General features: G+C 41.9%; 1 protein-coding gene across 1 annotated transcript in view; it reads left to right on the top strand.

Moving 5' to 3' along the window:
- The window catches only part of Taf1 (TATA-box binding protein associated factor 1), a 667,992-nt gene that overhangs the window by 462,663 nt on the left and 185,424 nt on the right, over nt 1-19,905 (top strand). Inside the window, exon 28 of the mRNA XM_080273519.1 lies at nt 2,547-2,677. Within this exon, the coding sequence (XP_080129645.1) occupies nt 2,547-2,677 (131 nt within the window). The remainder of the gene's footprint in view (nt 1-2,546; nt 2,678-19,905) is intronic.

Raw genomic sequence — 19,905 nt, 5'->3', positions numbered from 1 at the left:
GCATAAAATGATCCACAGGTATACATGGCGAGTGATGAGAAGGGTGGGTGGTGAACTGAATGAAAGGAAGGCAATGATTGATTATGTGTGTGTGGATGAAAGGATGCGAAGATGTATATTGGATGCAAGAGCTTATAGAGGTTGGGGGAGTGGACTTTCTGACCACTACTTGGTGGTGGCCAGAATTAAAGTCCAAGTAAGATGGAGGAACAGAAGAAGGGAAAGACGAGAGGAAGGAGTAGTTTCAAGGAGAGTGGAAAGGTTACAAGAGGATGAGAAAAAGGCAGAGTATAAGAGAGAAGTGGAGGAACGATTGGGCAAATATGAATTGGAGCAGATGGGGGACGTGGAAGGTGTGTGTAGAATATTTACAGAAGAAATATGTGCAGCATGTGATGTGGTGTGTGGAAGGAAGAGAAGACGGAGGGGGGTGCAAGGAACAGCGTGGTGGACTGAAGAGGTGAAACGGGCTGTGGCACAAAAGAAGAAAGCATACAATGAATGGATGAGGAATAGGGGCGTGGAAGAGGTTGAGAGGCGGAAGACAGAGTTATATGTAGAAAGAAAGAGAGAGGTGAAAAGATTAGTAAGAGAGTGGATGAGGAATTTGGAAGGAATTTGAGTGTAAAGTGGAGGGACTGTAAGAAAATGTTCTGGAGAGAGGTGAAAAGAGTAAGACAGGGTGGAAGTGAAGTTAGCAGGGGAGTGAAAGATAAAAATGGTAGATTACTAGTGGAGAAGGGAGAAAAAGTGAGCAGATGGAGAGAACACTTTAAGGAATTGTTGAACGTGGAGGATGGAAGTAATGCGAGTATAAGTGGCTGGGGAATGGCTGGGAGAAGGAGGGAGGTGAGAAGACAGGAAGAAATCAGTAGGATAGAAGTTGTGGAAGCAATGAAGAAAGTTAAATCAGGGAAAGCCCCAGGAATTGATGGAGTGTGTGGTGAAATGCTGAAGCATGGGGGAGAGATAGTAGTAGAATGGATTCGGAAGATGTGCAGATTGGCCTGGGAGGAAGGTAGAGTCCCGGAGGATTGGAAGTCAGGTATAATTATTCCCTTGTACAAAGGAAAAGGGGAAAAAGAAGTGTGTGGTAATCATAGGGGCATTTGTCTTCTTAGTATAATAGGAAAAGTGTATGGTAGGATACTTATTGACAGAGTTAGAGAAAGAACAGAGGAATTAGTTGGAGAAGAACAGGGAGGCTTTAGGAAGGGAAAAGGTTGTGTAGATCAGATATTCATTCTCAGATCTTTAGTGGAAAAGTTTCTAGAAAAGGGAAAGAAGTTGTATGCGGCTTTCATGGATTTGGAGAAAGCATATGACAGGGTGGATAGACTAGGATTGTGGAAAGTGTTAAGAATATATGGAGTAGATGGGAAGTTGTTGAATGCTGTGAAGAGTATGTACGATGGTGCGAAGGCTGCAGTGCGTGTGGATGGTGAACTAAGTGAATTTTTCTCTTTGAAAGTTGGGTTGAAACAAGGATGTGTCATGTCTCCATGGTTGTTCAATCTGTACATGGATGGGGTAATAAAAGAGGTACAAGGTAGGGTAGTGGATGTTGGAGTGGCCCTGGTGAGAGAGGATAGTGTTTGGAAACTCCCTGTGCTGTTGTTTGGAGATCATACTGTGTTGTTGAGTGAAGACGAAGGGGAGCTGCAAGGCTTGGTGGATGAGTTTGGGAGAGTGTGTAAGAAACGGAATCTGAAGGTGAATGTAGGGAAGAGTAAAGTGATGGTCTTTGAGAGAGGTGAAGTCAGTGAATGTACAGCGAGGTTGGATGGTGAGGAATTGGAAAATGTGAGTACGTTTAAGTACTTGGGTAGTGTGATGAGTAAGGATGGAGGTTTGGAGGGTGAAGTGCTTGAAAGGGTACAGCAGGGAAGAAAGGTTGCTGGTTCTTTGAAAGCGGTGATAAGAAACAGGGAAGTGAGCATGGAAGTGAAAAAGTTACTACATGACAGTATTGTGATACCAACTCTAACGTACGGAAGTGAAGCTTAGATGTTGTTTGAAGGACACAAGTCAAGAGTGAGAGCAGTGGAAATGAGTTATTTAAGAGGAGCCTGTGGAGTCCCATGGAGAGACAGGCTGACGAATGAGGATATAAAGGAGCGTTGTGGTGTTGATGTGGATGTGATAGGAAGCGTTATGAGGAACATACTGAGGTGGTTTGGCCATGTGGAGAGGATGGAGGGTGAAAGACTGACGAAGAGAGTGTATGTGAGTGAGGTGGAGGGGGAAAGAGGGAGGGGAAGGCCGAGGATGAGATGGAGGGATGGGGTGGAGAGGTATATGAGAGAGGGGGGTGTGAGTTGGGAGCAGGGGAGTGAAATGGCGGGGGACAGGGCGACTTGGAGGCGATTTGTTTGTGGCCACCCCAAACGGGACTGAGGCGTCTGGCAATAGATAGATAGATATGAAGTTTCCCTCCTTTCTCTCTGCCACCCCTGTATGTTAATATTTTTCCCAGTATGTGCTGTAATGTCATATTATGCATGTCCTTTAATACCTGTAATATCCTCTCTATAATGCAATTACAGGTGTGAAGAGCACTCTAACAGTGACGGCCCAAAAAATGCTGGAGTTGTGCATTGACCGCTTTGCTGAGAAGGAGGAGCGTCTCATGAGGCTAGAGAAGGCAATCAACCCACTATTGGATGATGATGATCAGGTTAGACTTTAGTATCAGCATTATATTTACTTTTAATCTTTTAATTGTGCAATATGACAGATTGGATTGTTTCTCATCTGGACAAAATATCGAGCCCATTACTTTCCTCTTAATTATGGTGATGGATTTTTATTTTATTCTATATGCAGTATCAGAGAGTATCATGAACCAGGGCTTACCAGTGTGAGTATGCCTGCTTGCATGCATGCATTTGTGGAGCAGACACACACAGAGGCACAGAGAGAGAACAGACGCACGTCGACACCACTCTATACCTGGCCAACTTGGCCAGCGGCATTACCTAAATAAGTATCTTTATATGTGTCAAGCTCTGTACAAGGTTAGACTAAATGGTGTTCTAATATAAAAAAGAAGAAGTTTTAAGTAAGACTTGGTGAAACAGAAAAGTAAACAAGCAGCGCAAGAATGCGCACAATCAGCTGATCTTTGTTTAGTCTACAATCTGCCCCAGGGAATGTAAGTACTATATGCACTTTTAGTACTGCAAAATGACCAAATACTTTAGTAAAGCAAATTTGGAAAAGAAAAGAGATAAAGGTAGATAAAAGGATGATGATTTCTACCAAGAACTGGTTGAAATGGAGACTAACAACAAACTGGTTGAACGAGTACGCAGGTTAGAGACGGCTTTTCGAAATGAGATTGATGAAATCAAGAAACAGATGCACTTGCAAAAGAAAGAAATAGAAAAATTAGGAAAGGAAGTCAACAAAAAAGACACAACCATAGATGAGCTAACATTTGAATTGGGTACACTTAGGAGGAAAATTAGTGAAATGGCAAGTACAGTAGTCAACCCCAAGAGTATTATGGAAGAGTTCAAAAATGATACAGAGACAATTAGGGAAGTAAGCAGTCTGATAGATCAGAGCAGTGATATTGAGGAGAAGATAACACAGGTGAATGAAGCTGTACAAAGCTACAAAATGATGTGGAAAGCACTTATGCTGAAATGGTGAAAGTAAAGAAAGACTTGGAAAGAAGGGTGGAAGAAAAAAGCATTAAAAAGGAAGTGAAAAGAATAATCCAAAACAATCCTAAGTTAGTCAGAGATTCAGTAGATATTAACAAATCTATAGTAATCACTGGTATAGGAGAGGAAGAAGTAAAGAACAAGATCTCAAGAGACAAAAAGGAGATGGCAAATGTAATGGGCATATTGAAAGAAGTATCAGAGGAAATATGTAGTAAAAACATAGAGGAACACAAAAGGTTAGGGAAATACAAGGAAAGCAAGTCAAGAACCCTAAAGGTAACCCTCCAGAGTGTAAACACCATGGAGGAGATACTAAAAAATGCAAAGAATCTTATGGAAAAAGAGGAGTTCAAAAATGCATGGATAAAAAGATGCCTAACACAAGAGGAACTGTAATTACTGAAAGAGAAGAGGGAGGAAGCAAAAACAAAAATGAGGGAAGATCAGAGGAGGAGAATAATACATTTTTTTTAACAAAGTAATTGGATTGCAGGTATGAAAATGGTACACAAACAGGAGGGAATAAAAAGGAGGAAGGTAGTAGAGCCAAATCATGACAAGTATATAAACAAGATGATTAAGTTGACGTACTCAAATGTGGATGGAATGGTGTCTAAACTACTAGAGATGAATGATTATGTCAGAGAAAATGAACTACATATAATATGCTTGACTGAAACAAACTTAACACCAAGGATATCGAATGACATCCTAAAATTAGAGGAATATAATATATGGAGAAGAGATAGGAACTTAAAAAAAGGAGGAGGAATTATAATATTAACCAAGAGAAATCTAAAAGTCAAAGAAATAGAATTTGATATACCCTCACGGGTAGAACTGATTGCAGTAGAGGTAAATACATCTGAAGGGAAAGTAATTGTAGCCAATTTGTACATGCCACCCAGATCAGACACATGGGAAAGAGACGAATATGAGGACCTGGCGGAGAGTACAATTCAGAGTTTAAGAGCATTACTACATAAAATGGAAGAGAAATCGAAAAGAATTATACTAACTGGAGATTTTAATACAAATATAAATTGGAATACTCTAGATATAATAAGCCAAGAAAGCTGCTGGGACCAAAAGATCCTGGATCTTGTGCAAGAGTTTTTCCTAACGCAACATGTAAGGGAAAGCACCAGAAAAAGAGGACTCGATGTGCCCTCAATGCTAGATCTCATATTTACTAGGCAAGAAAACGATATTGTCAATTTCATATATCACCATCCATTCGGCAAAAGCGACCTTGCAGTACTAAATTACAATTTCAGGACTGCATATGACATAGATAACAGCAATGAAAGTTACAAAAAGAGCCTAAACTATAAAAAGGGAAAGTATAATGACCTAAAGAAGTACTTCTTAGAAATTGCTTGGGAAAAGGAGCTTAGAGGACAAGATTTAAATGCTATGTATGAAAAATTCTGTGAACTTTATGAAATAGGAGTCCAGAAGTACATCCCACAGCACAAAGAAGCAGAAAAGAAAATAAAGAAATGGTTCAATACAGAATGTAAAAAATCAAAAGAAAAAAGAAATTTGTTGTGGAATAGATACAGAAGACACAATAGTGAAAGGGCATATAATAATTACAAACAGGCAAGAAACGACTATACAAGAATAAGGAGGGAAGCCCAAAAACAGTTTAAGGAGGATATCATAAATAAAAGTAATGATCAACCAAAGCTATTTTACTGCTACATCAGAAGCAAAACCAAAGTAAAAGATAAAATACAATTCATTATGGACGATGGAATCACCTATACACAAGAGAAGGATATTTGTGAAGCACTAAACAAGAATTTCCAATCAGTTTTTACAGAGGAAAAAAATTTTGAGAGGGATTATGTGGAACATGCGTGCCCACACATACTACCAGATTTACAAACATCAGAAAAAGAAATAAAGGAGCAGCTAAGTAAATTTGACAAAGGAAACGCAAATGGTCCTGATGAAATTTCATGTTGGGTGCTACATGAATGTGCAAAGGAGTAAAGTAAACCATTATTTTTAATTTTCAGGAAATCCTTGAGTCAAGGTAAACTACCTGATATTTGGAAGAAAGCAAACATTGTTCCCTTATTCAAGAAAGGGAATAGACAAAATCCACTTAACTACCGACCAGTGGACAGTATCTATTTAGATTTCAAGAAAGCATTTGGCACAGTCCAGTGGATGTTGGAGTGGCCCTGGTGAGAGAGGATAGTGTTTGGAAACTCCCTGTACTGTTGTTTGCAGATGATACTGTGTTGTTGAGTGAAGACGAAGGGGAGCTGTAAGGCTTGGTGGATGAGTTTGGGAGAGTGTGTAAGAAACGGAATCTAAAGGTGAATGTAGGGAAGAGTAAAGTGATGGTCTTTGAGAGAGGTGAAGTCAGTGAATGTACAGCGAGGTTGGATGGTGAGGAATTGGAAAATGTGAGTACGTTTAACCCGCCCCATCCCGATGTTTTTGGACCCCCCCCCCTTCCCCCCCCCCCTCAAACATCCGCTTTTGGTGAGAAACATCAAAAATTCATAGAGAAATCGCTCACCTGAGGTTTAAAGTACCTGATTTAGGTGCGAGTACTTCCTTACCTGACTGGGTTTTCTAACAGGCTGGCACCAAAGAAAACGAGTTCTATGGGAGGGTAACTATTTTATCCACTCATAAACAGTATTTATTTATTTACTTGGTGCGAATTTATATGTAGTACAAGAGTATATTGGTTTTCAAACAGTAATATAGGCATTATAAGCATTGTTTCGCTCACAAACTCATCACCATTCATGACCTTTTTTTTCCCACATTACCTGATCATCATTTCTGACTGTTTCTTCCTCCAATGCTATGTAAACTTTGTCCTCCACATTGTCATCGATCGGGGAATCACTCTGGCCCTGAATGTCTTTATTGGCCAGGTCACTGGTAACAGGTGAATTGCCGAGACAATGGCGTGCAAGGGGGGGGGAGAGGTTATGCGGTGTAAGGCATTGTTCCTGCTTCGCATCTTGTAGAGGAATAGAGGAAGGTGTCCCGTGTATACGTGCCAAGAATCACTCGCGAAATCACTCGTGAAAATTGAAAATTGTGCAAATTAGGGACCTTGCAATGTTGCCTCGTTAATTCACGTCGCCAGGACGGCGCGGGTTAACCCCTAAAACGCGGATCGTCGCTTTTGCGACGGTCGGCCCAAAGGGCAAGACGGCGGGTCGTCGCGTTTGCGATTTGAGTTAATTTTGAATAACCGCGGGCAAGCAGGCTCAAGCTGGTATTGTCTCTCAGTCCCGCCACCCGTGAGCTACTTTTAGCACACTTGACCTTTGTACTACTGACCTCGGTTGTTGCCAAGTCTCATTTTTTTTACCCACGGACGCACCGATGCGCGGCCCTCCCTCGTCGTGCGATATGGCAACGCGCTGATGGCTGATACGTGTCAATATGCGCCGTCATCTCGCAAGCACTTTTTGCTATTGGGAAACGCTTGTTTCCCCAGTTGTCACACTGTAATTTTTTCGCGCGGTTTGCCCCAGATTAGCGTCAGTCCACGCAAATCTGCCACGGTGACACCATGTCAGGCTCTAGCTCTTCTAGTTCCGTGCCTTCTAGCCCTCCGAAAAAGGGTTTTGTTACCTCTACGCCCTTCAAAACTTTACAAGTGACTACCAAGGGGCTAAGTGACTCGGCCATAGCATCTGAACTGTTGAAAGCCTCTATGGACTACGGCAGTGACGTGGGTGTTTTGTCTAGCCTGGCTGAATCAGAGACACAATCGAGTGCTGATTCAGCCCCTGAAGTGATGATTTCTGTGCCCGAGGAAACTGTGACTGTGCCCAGCACCTCTACCGGGAAGGCCCCGGTGAAAAGGGGCCTCGAATATGGAAAGGGAGAGAAAAGGAAGAGGAGCGGAGACAGCAGTGCACCGCCATTGTCCACTACGCCACGCCACACCACCGCAAGCCCGCCATGTTCTCCCAGCCCTCTTCTCTCGTCCTCCTCGTCTGCTGTCCTGTCTCCTGAGTCATCGGAGTCTCCATCACCACCGAGAAAGGGAAGTAGACGAGCAATGTTACGTATGAGAGGTTATCGTAGGCCTAGTGTTCGTGTGAGTAAAGTTAAGTCCCCTAGGCTAACTCCCACTAGGCAACTCAGGAGTCACGCCACCGCGGATGACCTTGACCCAAGCGATAATCTCCCTCCAACCACCACCACCACCACCACAACACCAACACGGCCTGGGATAACCTCTCCCTTACCTACTATTGCCCAGCCTGCCTCACCCACTCCCACACGACCTGCCTCACCCCCCGCCGCCCCAAGCACCTCCCAGCCTAGGCAGGGAACTTTAGATGTTTTTGTGTGGTCAGAGGGATCAGATTTTGTGCCTGAAGATCTGCCCTTTGACGAAAGTGAGTGTGGACTTCAGGCTGACTTCCCTGTGGACGACGATGGTGAATGTGTTGACTACCTGTTGGCCTTCCTTGACGACGAGGTTATGGAGCACATCTGTACCGAGACCAACAGGTACGAGGGGCAATGTGCGCCAATTCGCGAAGAAGAAGGTGAGGCTGCGACGCCATCCACGTTGCGGATGGCATCATGGGTGCCTTTGACGATCCGCGAGCTTTTTGTATTTATTGCCTTGATGTTGCTTATGCCGCACAACTGGAAGCATAAGTTGGAAGAGTACTGGGGTTCCGACGAGCTGTGCCCAACACCAATATTCAATAAATACATGAGCCGCGATCGTTTTAGGCAGCTGATGACTTATCTTCACTTCGCGAATAATGATGAGCCTTCCCAAACTGACCCATTATGGAAAGTGAGGGGAATCCTGAACATGATCAAAGATAAGTTTACGAGGTTCTTGCGCCCTTTCAAGAAAGTCGTGATTGACGAGTCTTTGGTATTGTTCAGGGGCCGTCTTCGGTTCGTCCAGTACATTCCAAGCAAACGCCACCGCTTTGGAATCAAGTTTTTCGTGCTGTGCGACTGCAAGACGGGGTTCATCCTTGACTTCGTCATCTACACCGCCAGCAATGTCGACTTGGATAAGACTGACCCCCTTGGATTCTCTGGTTCTGTGGTGAAAGTGCTTTTGGAAAAGTACTTTGGCGAGAATCATGTCCAGTATACGGACAACTATTATACAGCTCCAAAACTCGCCAAGTACCTTTCTGAACACGGCGTCGGCTCCTGTGGCACTGTCAGAAGTAACAGGGCACATTACCCTGCCTTCCCAGAGGCTGAAAAGTCAAAGCGGGGAGACGTGCACCTGAAGAAATCTGACAAGATGCTTGCGATCAGGTGGCATGATAAGAGAGTCGTGAACATGCTCACCACAGTACACAAGGGTGAAATGCTGGCAACAGGGAAGGTCGACAGAAGGACTGGCGAGCCTGTGATGAAGCCTGATGCTGTAATTGACTATAACGTCAATATGCGGCTGGTGGACAAGTTGGATATGATGATTGGAGAGATTGACTGTCTGAGGAAAAATCGTCGTTGGTACAGGAAGGTGTTCTTGCACTTGATTGACATGTGCATGTTGAACGCCTTCATCCTGTATAAAATCAAGAACAGGAAGCCAGCCAACTACTCTCTCAGAAGATTCTCCAAGACTTGTGTCTACCAGCTGCTTCAGCGTTATGGCCAGGTGCTTTCAACAGGTCCCAAACGCCACCCTCACACACCTCCAGACCGCCTACAGTGTATGGCCTACCTTCAGCGACACCGCCTGGAGCCACTGCCAGCCACTGCAAAGAGGGGGAAAGCACTAAGGAGGTGTCATGTGTGCAGCCACACTACCAGGCAGGAAAGAACTTTTAGGCGCACCTCCTTGCAGTGCAAAGAGTGCAAAGTTCCCCTCTGTGCTTACCCGTGTTTTTTCGACTACCACAGCCTAAGTAGATTTTGAAAATAAGGGTAAAAATATTGGGAAAAATACTGAGAGTGACAGTGATAATATTGTTTAGTTTTCTTTTACGTGCTGACAGTGACAGCCTGATGAGTGTAAATTAGTGTATGTACTTGTAAAAGCACTGACAGTTACAGTGTTTTTTGTTGTAAATAATTGTACATAGTAATCATATAAGTTTTGCGAGTGACAGTCACTCCAGTGTAAAAAGATAAAAGCATATTTTCCTATTCTATGTTCTGAAAGTAAAAGTTTTTTGTGTATAAAATATTATTTTTATAACACTGGACAGTGACACTGATGAATAAGGCAAAAAAAAAAAAGATACAGTGAAAGTGAGCGATAGAAATGAAGTGCGAGTGGCCGACAGGAGCGAGAATAAAGTGCCTGCCGGAAGGCTGAATAAACTCGCGCCGCGGTGGTCTTCCTCATTCCCAGTCCACAATACTGGCAGTGACATTGATTTTTATTACCGTAATAGTGACAGGCAAACGTTTGCGAAGTCCTATGATGGAAAAAAAAGGAGTATACGTGTTTTTTGCCGAGAAAAGGCAAATGTGACAATATTGACGGGAAGATCGCCACCGCGCTGCATGTCGGCCGTGCGCTTCGTCCATTTTAGCCTTATTTTCAGCTCTTATTTACAAATACGGATTCCAAACAACCTGTACGTTGTTGTATAAAGTGTACTGTGACAGATTGAGGCTGTGGTAGAAAGAAAACCGGGTTTCTGGAGGTGTGAGAGTGAAGACTTTGTTACCCAACTTTGCAAGTCTTCACAAGTCCTTGGGTAGTCAACGAAGGCTCAACATGTGGCTCAGGAGATAGCTGAATGTAAGTAATATATGCCTTAAAAATTTTAATACTCTAGGGTTATTCTATGATTTTTGGCTAATATTTTTCCACAGGTACTCAGACCCCGCTACAACCCCGCCACAGGGGGGGGATCGCGCGTACACAGCCGCGTTTTAGGGGTTAAGTACTTGGGTAGTGTGATGAGTAAGGATGGAGGTTTGGAGGGTGAAGTGCGTGAAAGGGTACAGTAGGGAAGAAAGGTTGCTGGTTCTTTGAAAGCAGTGATAAGAAACAGGGAAGTGAGCTTGGAAGTGAAAAAGTTACTACATGACAGTATTCTGATATCAACTCTAACGTACGGAAGTGAAGCTTGGATGTTGTTGGTAGGACACAAGTCAAGAGTGAGAGCAGTGGAAATGAGTTATTTAAGAGGAGTCTGTGGAGTCACATGGAGAGAGAGGCTGACGAATGAGGATGTGAAGGAGCGTTGTGGTGTGGATGTGGATGTGATAGGAAGTGTTATGAGGAACACACTGAGGTGGTTTGGCCATGTGGAGAGGATGGAGGGTGAAAGACTGATGAAGAGAGTGTATGTGAGTGAGGTGGAGGGGGGAAGAGGGAGGGGGAGGCCGAGGATGCGATGGAGGGATGGGGTGGAGAGGTATATGAGAGAGGGGGGTGTGAGTTCGGAGCAGGGCAGTGAGATGGCGGGGGACAGGGCGACTTGGAGGCGATTTGTTTGTGGCCACCCCAAACGGGATTGAGGCGTCTGGCAATAGATAGATAGATAGATTTGACACAGTACCACACCAAAGACTTTTATGGAAACTGTATCATCAAGGAGGAATTCGAGGCAAACTGTATTGTTGGATGAAAGATTTTCTCATGAAAAGAAAAATGAGAACAGTACTAAGGGGAAATTAGTCATCATGGAAAGAAGTGACTAGTGGAGTACCACAGGGCTCAGTGCTGGCACCAATCATGTTTTTAGTGTATATAAATGATACAGACAGTAACACTGGAAATGAAAGCTATCTAAATATGTTTGCAGATGATGCAAAAATACAAAGGAGAATTACTAACACAGACTCTTGTAAAGAGCTACAAGACGAAATAAATAAACTTCATGAATGGAGTAATACATGGCAAAAGGAATTCAATGTAGACAAGTGTCATGTAATCAAGTTTGGTAAAAGTGGAAAAAGACCTGATTGGGATTATAAGTTAGGAAATAAAACCCTACACCCATCAGATAGAGAGAAGGACCTAGGTGTGATTGTCAATAACAGACTATCTCAGGCTGACCACATCAGTGAGAAGGTACGGAACATGTACTGTATACACTGCTTGCCAATATGAGAATAGCGTTTACATACAGAAAGGAAGACATGCTAAGAAAGATAATAACATCATTCATCAGACCAACCCTGGAATATGAATCAGTAGTCTGGAGTTCTCATCTCAAAAAACACATAGACAAGATTGAAAAAGTTCAAAGGGCCGCTACAAGATGGGTACCAAGCTTAAGGGATCTAAGCTACGAAGAAAGACTAAATATCTGAATCTACCAACACTATAGGAGAGAAGGAAAAGAAGTGACATGTTTATGCTATATAAATGCATATCAGGGAAGGAGAAAATAGACATAAATGATTACTTTACGTATGGGGAAGCATCAGCAAGAGGACACTGCAAAAAACTGCATATGCAAAAAGAGAGGTGATAAAGACGTAAGGAAATTTAGTTTCCCAAATAGAGCAGTTGATCAGTGGAATGCACCACCGAATGAAATAGCGTGTGCCAAAACAATTCACAGGTTTTAGGATATGTACGATAAATATGCTTTAAGACACGGGACAGTACGAGCTTGACTCATTCCTGTAAAGACCTCAATCTTGGGGCCAGATTTCCAATGCCTCAGCCTAGGTCTTCAGAACTCATTATGACCAATACCCCAGCATTTTTTTAGGCCATGTGGAAAGTGTAAAGGGCATGTGATATTTCTGAGGCCAATACGACATCATGGCTCCAGAGACAGATTCTCTCTCTCTGTCTGTCTGTCTCTCTCTCTCTCGACAACGGCGTATGGAGCAGACGTCAACTCAGCTAGCTCCTTGAGATTCCTGATTATCTAGATTTGTAGTGCTGGGTTTCCTGTAGACCAGGAAACCATTTACTACGCTGGGTGGTAACCATATAACCAAGTTATGGCGCCTGGTGGTTTAGTGGGTAATTATGATGCTCCAGTCGGATTGATCCAGTGAAGGTTTATATGCAAGAGGTGGTTGGGGTTTATTGCTCATGTAATGCCACTCAGGGATGAGTGAGACTGGTCACTCTCATCTTAAATGTCAGGATTATCGCGCCTAGCCCTGGGCTCCTACGCTTCTCATGGGGCAACATAGTATTGGATGATGGATGGATGGATGTAGTGTTGGGATAGTTTTGTCTTGTTTTGTGATTTTCAATAGCATTGAGTAGTCTGGCCCATAATAACGTAGGCCTGAGAAAGAACCATGGATGGTCAGATGTAGAAGCTGAAGTGATACCAAGGTGCCAATATAGACTGTAAGAGAAGTAAACAAACACAGATGGTGAGTATAGAAATTTCTTATGTTTTAGAAAGATCTGAAAGCTTTACTGAAGAAAAATAAAAAACATTAAAAATGTGTTTAAAATGCTATTCATGAAAATTGAATCACTGGAGAATTGGCTGAGAGGGAAAGGGAAAAAGTTTAGAAAGGAGATACCAGCTTGCTGAAGGAATTAATAGAAAATAACAAAATTGCCAGTCAAGAAATAGAAAAATTGAAGGAAGAAAATCAAGAAGAAATTGCAGGATGTTCAGGAAAATTCAAATATTTTGGTTGCAGTTATTGAGGAGGAAAAGCAAATTCGAGTGAAGTGGAAGAATGAGGAAAAGAAAGAATAAATAAGTCTAACACAGATTATAGAAGAACAGAAGCAGGAAGCTAAAATGAGTAAGTTTGACTTAGAAGATGAAGTAGTTATAATTGTACAGATGAAAGAAAAAGTGGTGCAAGACACAGTGGAAAGAACATAGCTTTCTCTAATCATATTCAGTAACCGTGAGAAACTACAGAACTCTCTTCCTCCCATCATCTCCAGACATCACCTTCTGCTCCCCAAACCTCGCTCCCACTACATCATGGAGAGTGGTTAAAACCCTAGGTTCTGATCACCTCCCAGTCATCATCACTACCAAAACCAGAATCACCCCAGCTGGCCACAAACACACATACACTAATTATAAGAGAGCCAACTGGGAGGCCTTTGTAACTGAAACAGAACAACATTTCAGAGCACTAAACAGTACACCCATCACAAACATCAACACCGCTGAGCACGCTTTCAATACAATCATACAAAACGCAGACAAAAGACACATCCCTAGAGGCAACAGAAAGAGACACAACCCCAACTTCACACCAGAAATTCAAGGCCTCATCAGACAACGGGACACATTGCGACACTTCCCAACACCCCATACACAAGACACCATACAACAAATACAAGAACTCAGCACTCAGATAAACAGTAAAATATCAGAACAGCAAACACTAAACTGGAAAAATTACCTCCAAACACTTGACCACAAAACAAACAGCAAACTCTACAAAACACTAAACAGCATCACACTTTCCAACAGCAACACCACTCAATCACACGCTGCCATCACAACAACAGACACCATACCCTCAAACAAACAACAAGCAAACACTCTCATCAATCACTTTTCACAAGTCAGCCATCTAACCCCCCATCCGGAAGACCAACGTATCATCAGACGTAAGAGACAGTTCCCCACAGACCCAGACTACGCACCCTTCACTTACAACCAGACGAAGCACATCATTAACAACCTCAAGCACTCATCTGCCTGTGGACCAGACAACATAAGCAACATTCACCTTAAACACCTAGGACCACAAGGCATACAAGCACTCACCAACATATCAAACTACAGCTACTCGCACAACATAATACCCAACATCTGGAAGCATGGCAATATCATCACTATCCCTGAACCCAACAAAGACCCCACATTACCCTCCTCACATCGCCCCATCACACTCCTCTGCACCCCCTCTAAAGTCACTGAACGACTGATACTACAACTAGTCACACCTCACATTCCCCTAGCCCAGTCACAACATGGCTTTAGGCCACTACACTCCACAAACACCCTTCTTACAGACCTTACACAGAGAGTTTTCGAAGGCATAAATTCAGCTAGGCCACCACACAGAACACTCCTAATCACACTAGACATTAGCAAAGCATTTGATGCCATCCCCCGCCACAACCTCACAAACAAAATACTCAACATAAACATGCACAGTAACACAAAAAGATGGCTGCCAAACTACTTAGCAGGCAGATGTGCACATGTAACATTTGCCGGTCAGTCTTCTAGCATCAGAAACTTCACAAACGGCGTCCCCCAAGGATCTGTTCTGTCCTTTACACTCTTTAATCTATACGTGCACGACGTACCCACACACCACAGATACACATAGCTTCCTATGCAAATGATATAACACTTACATGTACACACCAAAATGCAAACACAGCTGCACACATCATTCAACCATACCTCAACACACTACACGAATGGTTCACCACAAACAGGCTCAAAATAGCCCCAGCCAAATCTACAGTAACTCTTCTCACAAACTGGACAGCAGAACACAGTCACATCCCACACCTCACCATAAACAACACTTCCCTACCACACACACACACACACACACGAACAGCCGGAGAGAGCGGACGTCCCAGGCATCGCTCCTAACCTTGAGTAGTTTCAGGAATTTTGTCTGTCCTGTCTCCTAGGGTCTTTCTTTAAATTTAAAATAATGAAAGTTAGTAGACTACCAAAAATGTAAAGATTTGTTGGTAATAGTATACATGAATGTTTGTGGCTTATTCGGTAACAGCTGTTTAGGTACTTTACATTAAACATGGCCGAAAATGTAAACAATGAGGGATTGGAATTTCAAGGATTTGATGCTAATACTAATGTCATGGACCTGGTGAAAACATTAATTATGAGGATTAGTGAACTCGAAAAAAAAGTAGAGAATCTAGTGATAAAGGATGTGTCAGGAAATACGGAAACCACCATACAGAGTCTAATCCAGTCCAACGAAACAGCCAATGAAGAGATTAGGAATTTGAAGAGGGAAAATGTTGAACTGAGGAGGAAACTTGAAGAGAGTACTAATAAAACGGAGAAGGTGAGTAATGTATTAGAAGAACATAAGGCAAAGTGGGCACACGTAGAAGAAGAACAGAAAGAAGTGGTCAGCTTAAGAGAGATCATCCAGGAAGAAAGGGAAATGAACAAGAAAGAAATGGAAGAAAAGGTAGTGAAAATACTGAAGAAAAAAGAGAAAATAGTGAGAGAAACTGTAGAAAGGAACAGATGTGTGGTAGTATTTGGAAACAGGGAAGAGGAAGAAAAGGTTAGGTTCGCAAGACTCGAGAGAGACACGAACATGGTGAGAGGAATATTAGGCAAGATTGACCCCGAAGGAGACAAGTGGGTAAAAGAAATTGAGGAAGTAAGGAGGATAGGACCTTATAAGAAAGGGGAAACAAGACCAATGAGAGTCAAGTTTACATCAGAAAGTGTAATAAATGAGATACTTAAAGTGACCTGGAAATTAAGCAAAGAGGCGGGGATGGAAAATATTATAATAAGAAAAGATCTGAATGAAGAAGAAAGAGAAGTTTTAAAATCATTAAAGGAAGAAGTAAAGGAAAAAAATGATAAGAGGACAGAGGAAGAACGTAATACTTTTTTTTGGAGAGTATTGGATATGAAAGTAAGGAAATGGTATTTAAGGAAATAGAAGTGATGGAAACTAGGGGGGATGGTTGTGAACGATCAGAAGTTGAGGAAGTGGTATGGACAGAGAGTAGGAGAGAAGAGGGTATTAATAATGTCAAAAATAATTTGAAGGTGATATATACTAATGTTGATGGTTTCATATCGACAAGGATCAAAATTAATGATTTCTTGAGAGAACATGAACCTGATGTCATGTGCTTTGTAGAGACCAAATTAAGAGAAGATATTGATGTTCATTTGGGAGATGGTAAATACAAACTGTGGAGAAAAGACAGAAAAGAAAAAAAGGGAGGAGGAGTGATGATAGCAGTGAAGAACAACATAAATGTAGATACTGTGGAAATGGGAGAAGGCAGGGCTGAAGTGATATATATGAAATTAGAAACTGGAGAGAATGTTAAGAGAGATATGGCGGTAGTGTATGTTCCCCCAAAGACGAGAGCATGGAAGGATGACGAATACCATGAGATGTTGTCAGATATGGCTAGCTATTTGCAAAAAATAATTGAGAAAAGCAGTAATATAATTTTGGTGGGTGACTTTAATTGTAAAGAGGTGAACTGGGAGGAATGGTACTCGGGAGGCGACGAGGATTCGTGGGGCACTATGTTATTAAATATAATAATGAATAATGTGATGACGCAGTGGGTCAAAGAAGAGACACGGTTTCGAGGTGAGGACACACCAGCAAGGTTAGATTTACTGTTCACCAAAGAACCCGATGTAATAGAATCATTGGAATATCTCTGTCCTTTGGGAAAAAGTGATCACGTGGTCATTGAGTTCCAGATGTTAATAGGAAACGTCGAGCCAAGAGACGAACTTCATAGACAGGGAAGATACAACTTTGGCAAAGCAAATTTTACAGGATTGCGAAACTTTTTTGAAAATGCGGATTGGAGAAAATTCAGAGAAACTAGAGAGATACAGAGGAAGTGGGATATCTTTCTAGACCTCTATAATTTGGGAGTGGAAAAATTTGTACCAAGAGTAAGAGGGAAAGAAAACAGGAAAAAGGAGTGGTTTAATAGAAGGTGTATGATAGCAAAAAAAGAGAGAGATAAGGCGTGGAACAATTGGAGAAAGAGAGGTAACGACAGAACAAAGGAAGAATATAAAAGAACAAGAAATGAATACACAAGAATACGTAGAGAAGAAGAAAGGAATTTTGAAAAAGGTATAATTGACAAATGCAAGGATGAACCCAAACTGTTTTATAGATTTGTTAATGGCAAACTGAAACAAAACGAAGGAATCACCAAGCTGAAAGTAGATGGAGAGGTCTTTAAGGATGCGGCAATGCAAGCAGAAATAATGAACAAATGTTTCTAGTCAGTTTTCACTAAAGAAAAGGAGCTTGTGGAAGTGGAGGGAGTGATTAGAAATGTTCCGGTGATGAAAGATATAAAAGTGGAGGTGCAGGAAGTGTATAAATTACTGGAAACTCAAGATGTAAGGAAAGCCCCAGGACCTGATGGAATTTCTAATTGGGTACTGAAGGAATGCAGAGAACAACTGGCGAATAAAATTCACAGCTTAATTGTATGCTCACTGGAAGAGGGGAAAGTGCCAAAAGAATGGAAGAGGGCAAATGTGGTACCAATTTACAAGGGAGGAAACAGGGAAGAACCCCTGAATTATAGACCAGTGTCTCTAACCAGCATGGTCGCAAAATTGTGTGAGAGAATCCTGAAAGACAGATGGATAAAATATCTGGAAGAGATGAATATTTTGGCTGAATGTCAGTTTGGATTCAGAAGTGGAAGGTCATGTGTTTCAAACTTGTTGAGCTTTTACTCTAGAGCGATTGATGTGGTACAGGAGAGAGATGGTTGGGTGGATTGTGTGTACTTAGAGAAGGCCTTTGACAAGGTACCTCATAAGAGACTAATGTGGAAACTAGAATATATAGGAGGACTAAAGGGGAAACTTCTGGAATGGATGAGAGACTTTTTGAGAGAGAGACAAATGAGGACAATAATAAAGGAAAAGATGTCTGGATGGAGGGAAGTAACAAGTGGAGTCCCTCAAGGCTCAGTGTTGGCGCCAGCAATGTTCCTGATTTACGTAAATGATATGGTAGATGGAGTGAACAGTTATGCGAGTCTGTTTGCTGATGATGTAAAGATCTTGAGGAAGATAGAGGTTGAGGAGGATTGTAAAATACTGCAGGAGGATTTGGATAGGATACACAATTGGAGCCGGACGTGGGAAATGAAATTTAATGTAAAGAAATGTAAAATATTGGAAATGGGTAAAAGTACCAGGAGACCATCACTGAATTATTTTTGGGGTAATGAATTAATCACAAAAAGGAGAGAAGAGAAAGATTTGGGAGTGCTGGTCCAAGATAGTTTGTCACCAGAAAAGCACATTAACAAGATAGTTGGAGAGACTTATAAGCTCTTGACTAACATAAGAGTAGCATTTCATTATATGGATGAGGAAATGATGAAAAAATTGATAGTGGCCATGATCCGCCCCAGGTTAGAATATGCAGCGGTAGTGTGGTGCCCACACAAAAAGAAAGATATAAACAAGATTGAGAGAATACAAAGAACAGCAACCAAGATGGTCCCCAGTCTGACAGACCTGTCATACAGAGAGAGGCTGGAGAAACTGGATTTGCCTTCGTTAGAGGAAAGGAGAAAGAGGGGAGACATGATTGTGGTGTTCAGGACCATGGTGGGAGTAGATAAAATTGACAAAGAAGATCTGTTTGTATGGGATAAGAGAGCAACAAGAGGACATGGAATGAAATTGAAAAAGTCAAGCTGCTTGAAGGATATCAAGAAATATAGCTTTCCTTACAGAAGTATAGACTTATGGAATAGCCTGGACAAAGAGATCGTCCAGTCAAAAAACTTAAACGAGTTTAACCCCTACACCGCGGGCATGTTTACCGATGTTTTGCGTATGCCGCGGGGTTATTCGGGCTCCGACAGACTCTCAAAAAATATTTGCCAAAAATCAGTTATTAGTCCTAGAATATTAAAATTATATATGCTTATGGCACATACCTTCAGCTTTCTCCTGGAATGTTTGTTGAGCCTTCGTCAGTTACTGTAGGACTTGTGGAGACCTCTGAAGTTGGGTAACGAAGTCTCCACTTTACACTTCCCGACAACCCGTAATATGATTACCACAGCCAGATATTAACACTATAAATACTACTCTATGATTTTCAAGTAGTTTGGGATCCATACTCCAAAAAAAAACCCACTGTGAAAGCAATGAAAATTATGAGCGCGTCTGACCGCCGCACTTGCGCTAGTTCGCTCTTGGTACTCTGTCATTTATTATTCATAAAACCCCTCACACTTTATATTTCTATTACTATATAACACTTATATATATCTACAGTCTTTATCCATAAGTTTCCTTCAGTAGTATTAGTTTATTGCCACTGTAGGGATTCAATTTCTTTCAGTAAAATACGTAGCATTCACTTTCTCGTCCTGTATACTGGCATTGAGAGTGAATGTCACTTTCATCTTCACTCTCATAACTCATAGTATTCAGACATGCTATAGTGAAACTTTCACTTTCATTACTCCTAGGGTATATAATCGTATTCTTATAATACTACTCATTTACATTTCTATTTACGTTCTCTTTTATTTACGTTATTTACATTTCTATTTTATTTACACTGT

This window comes from Coenobita brevimanus, chromosome 55 (assembly GCF_032717465.1).
Source record: "Coenobita brevimanus isolate Jiangsu-jjx chromosome 55, ASM3271746v2, whole genome shotgun sequence".
Classification (NCBI taxonomy): Eukaryota; Metazoa; Arthropoda; class Malacostraca; order Decapoda; family Coenobitidae; genus Coenobita; species Coenobita brevimanus.
The sequence above is the reverse complement of the archived record's forward strand: the minus strand, read 5'-3'. Positions and strand labels throughout refer to the sequence as shown.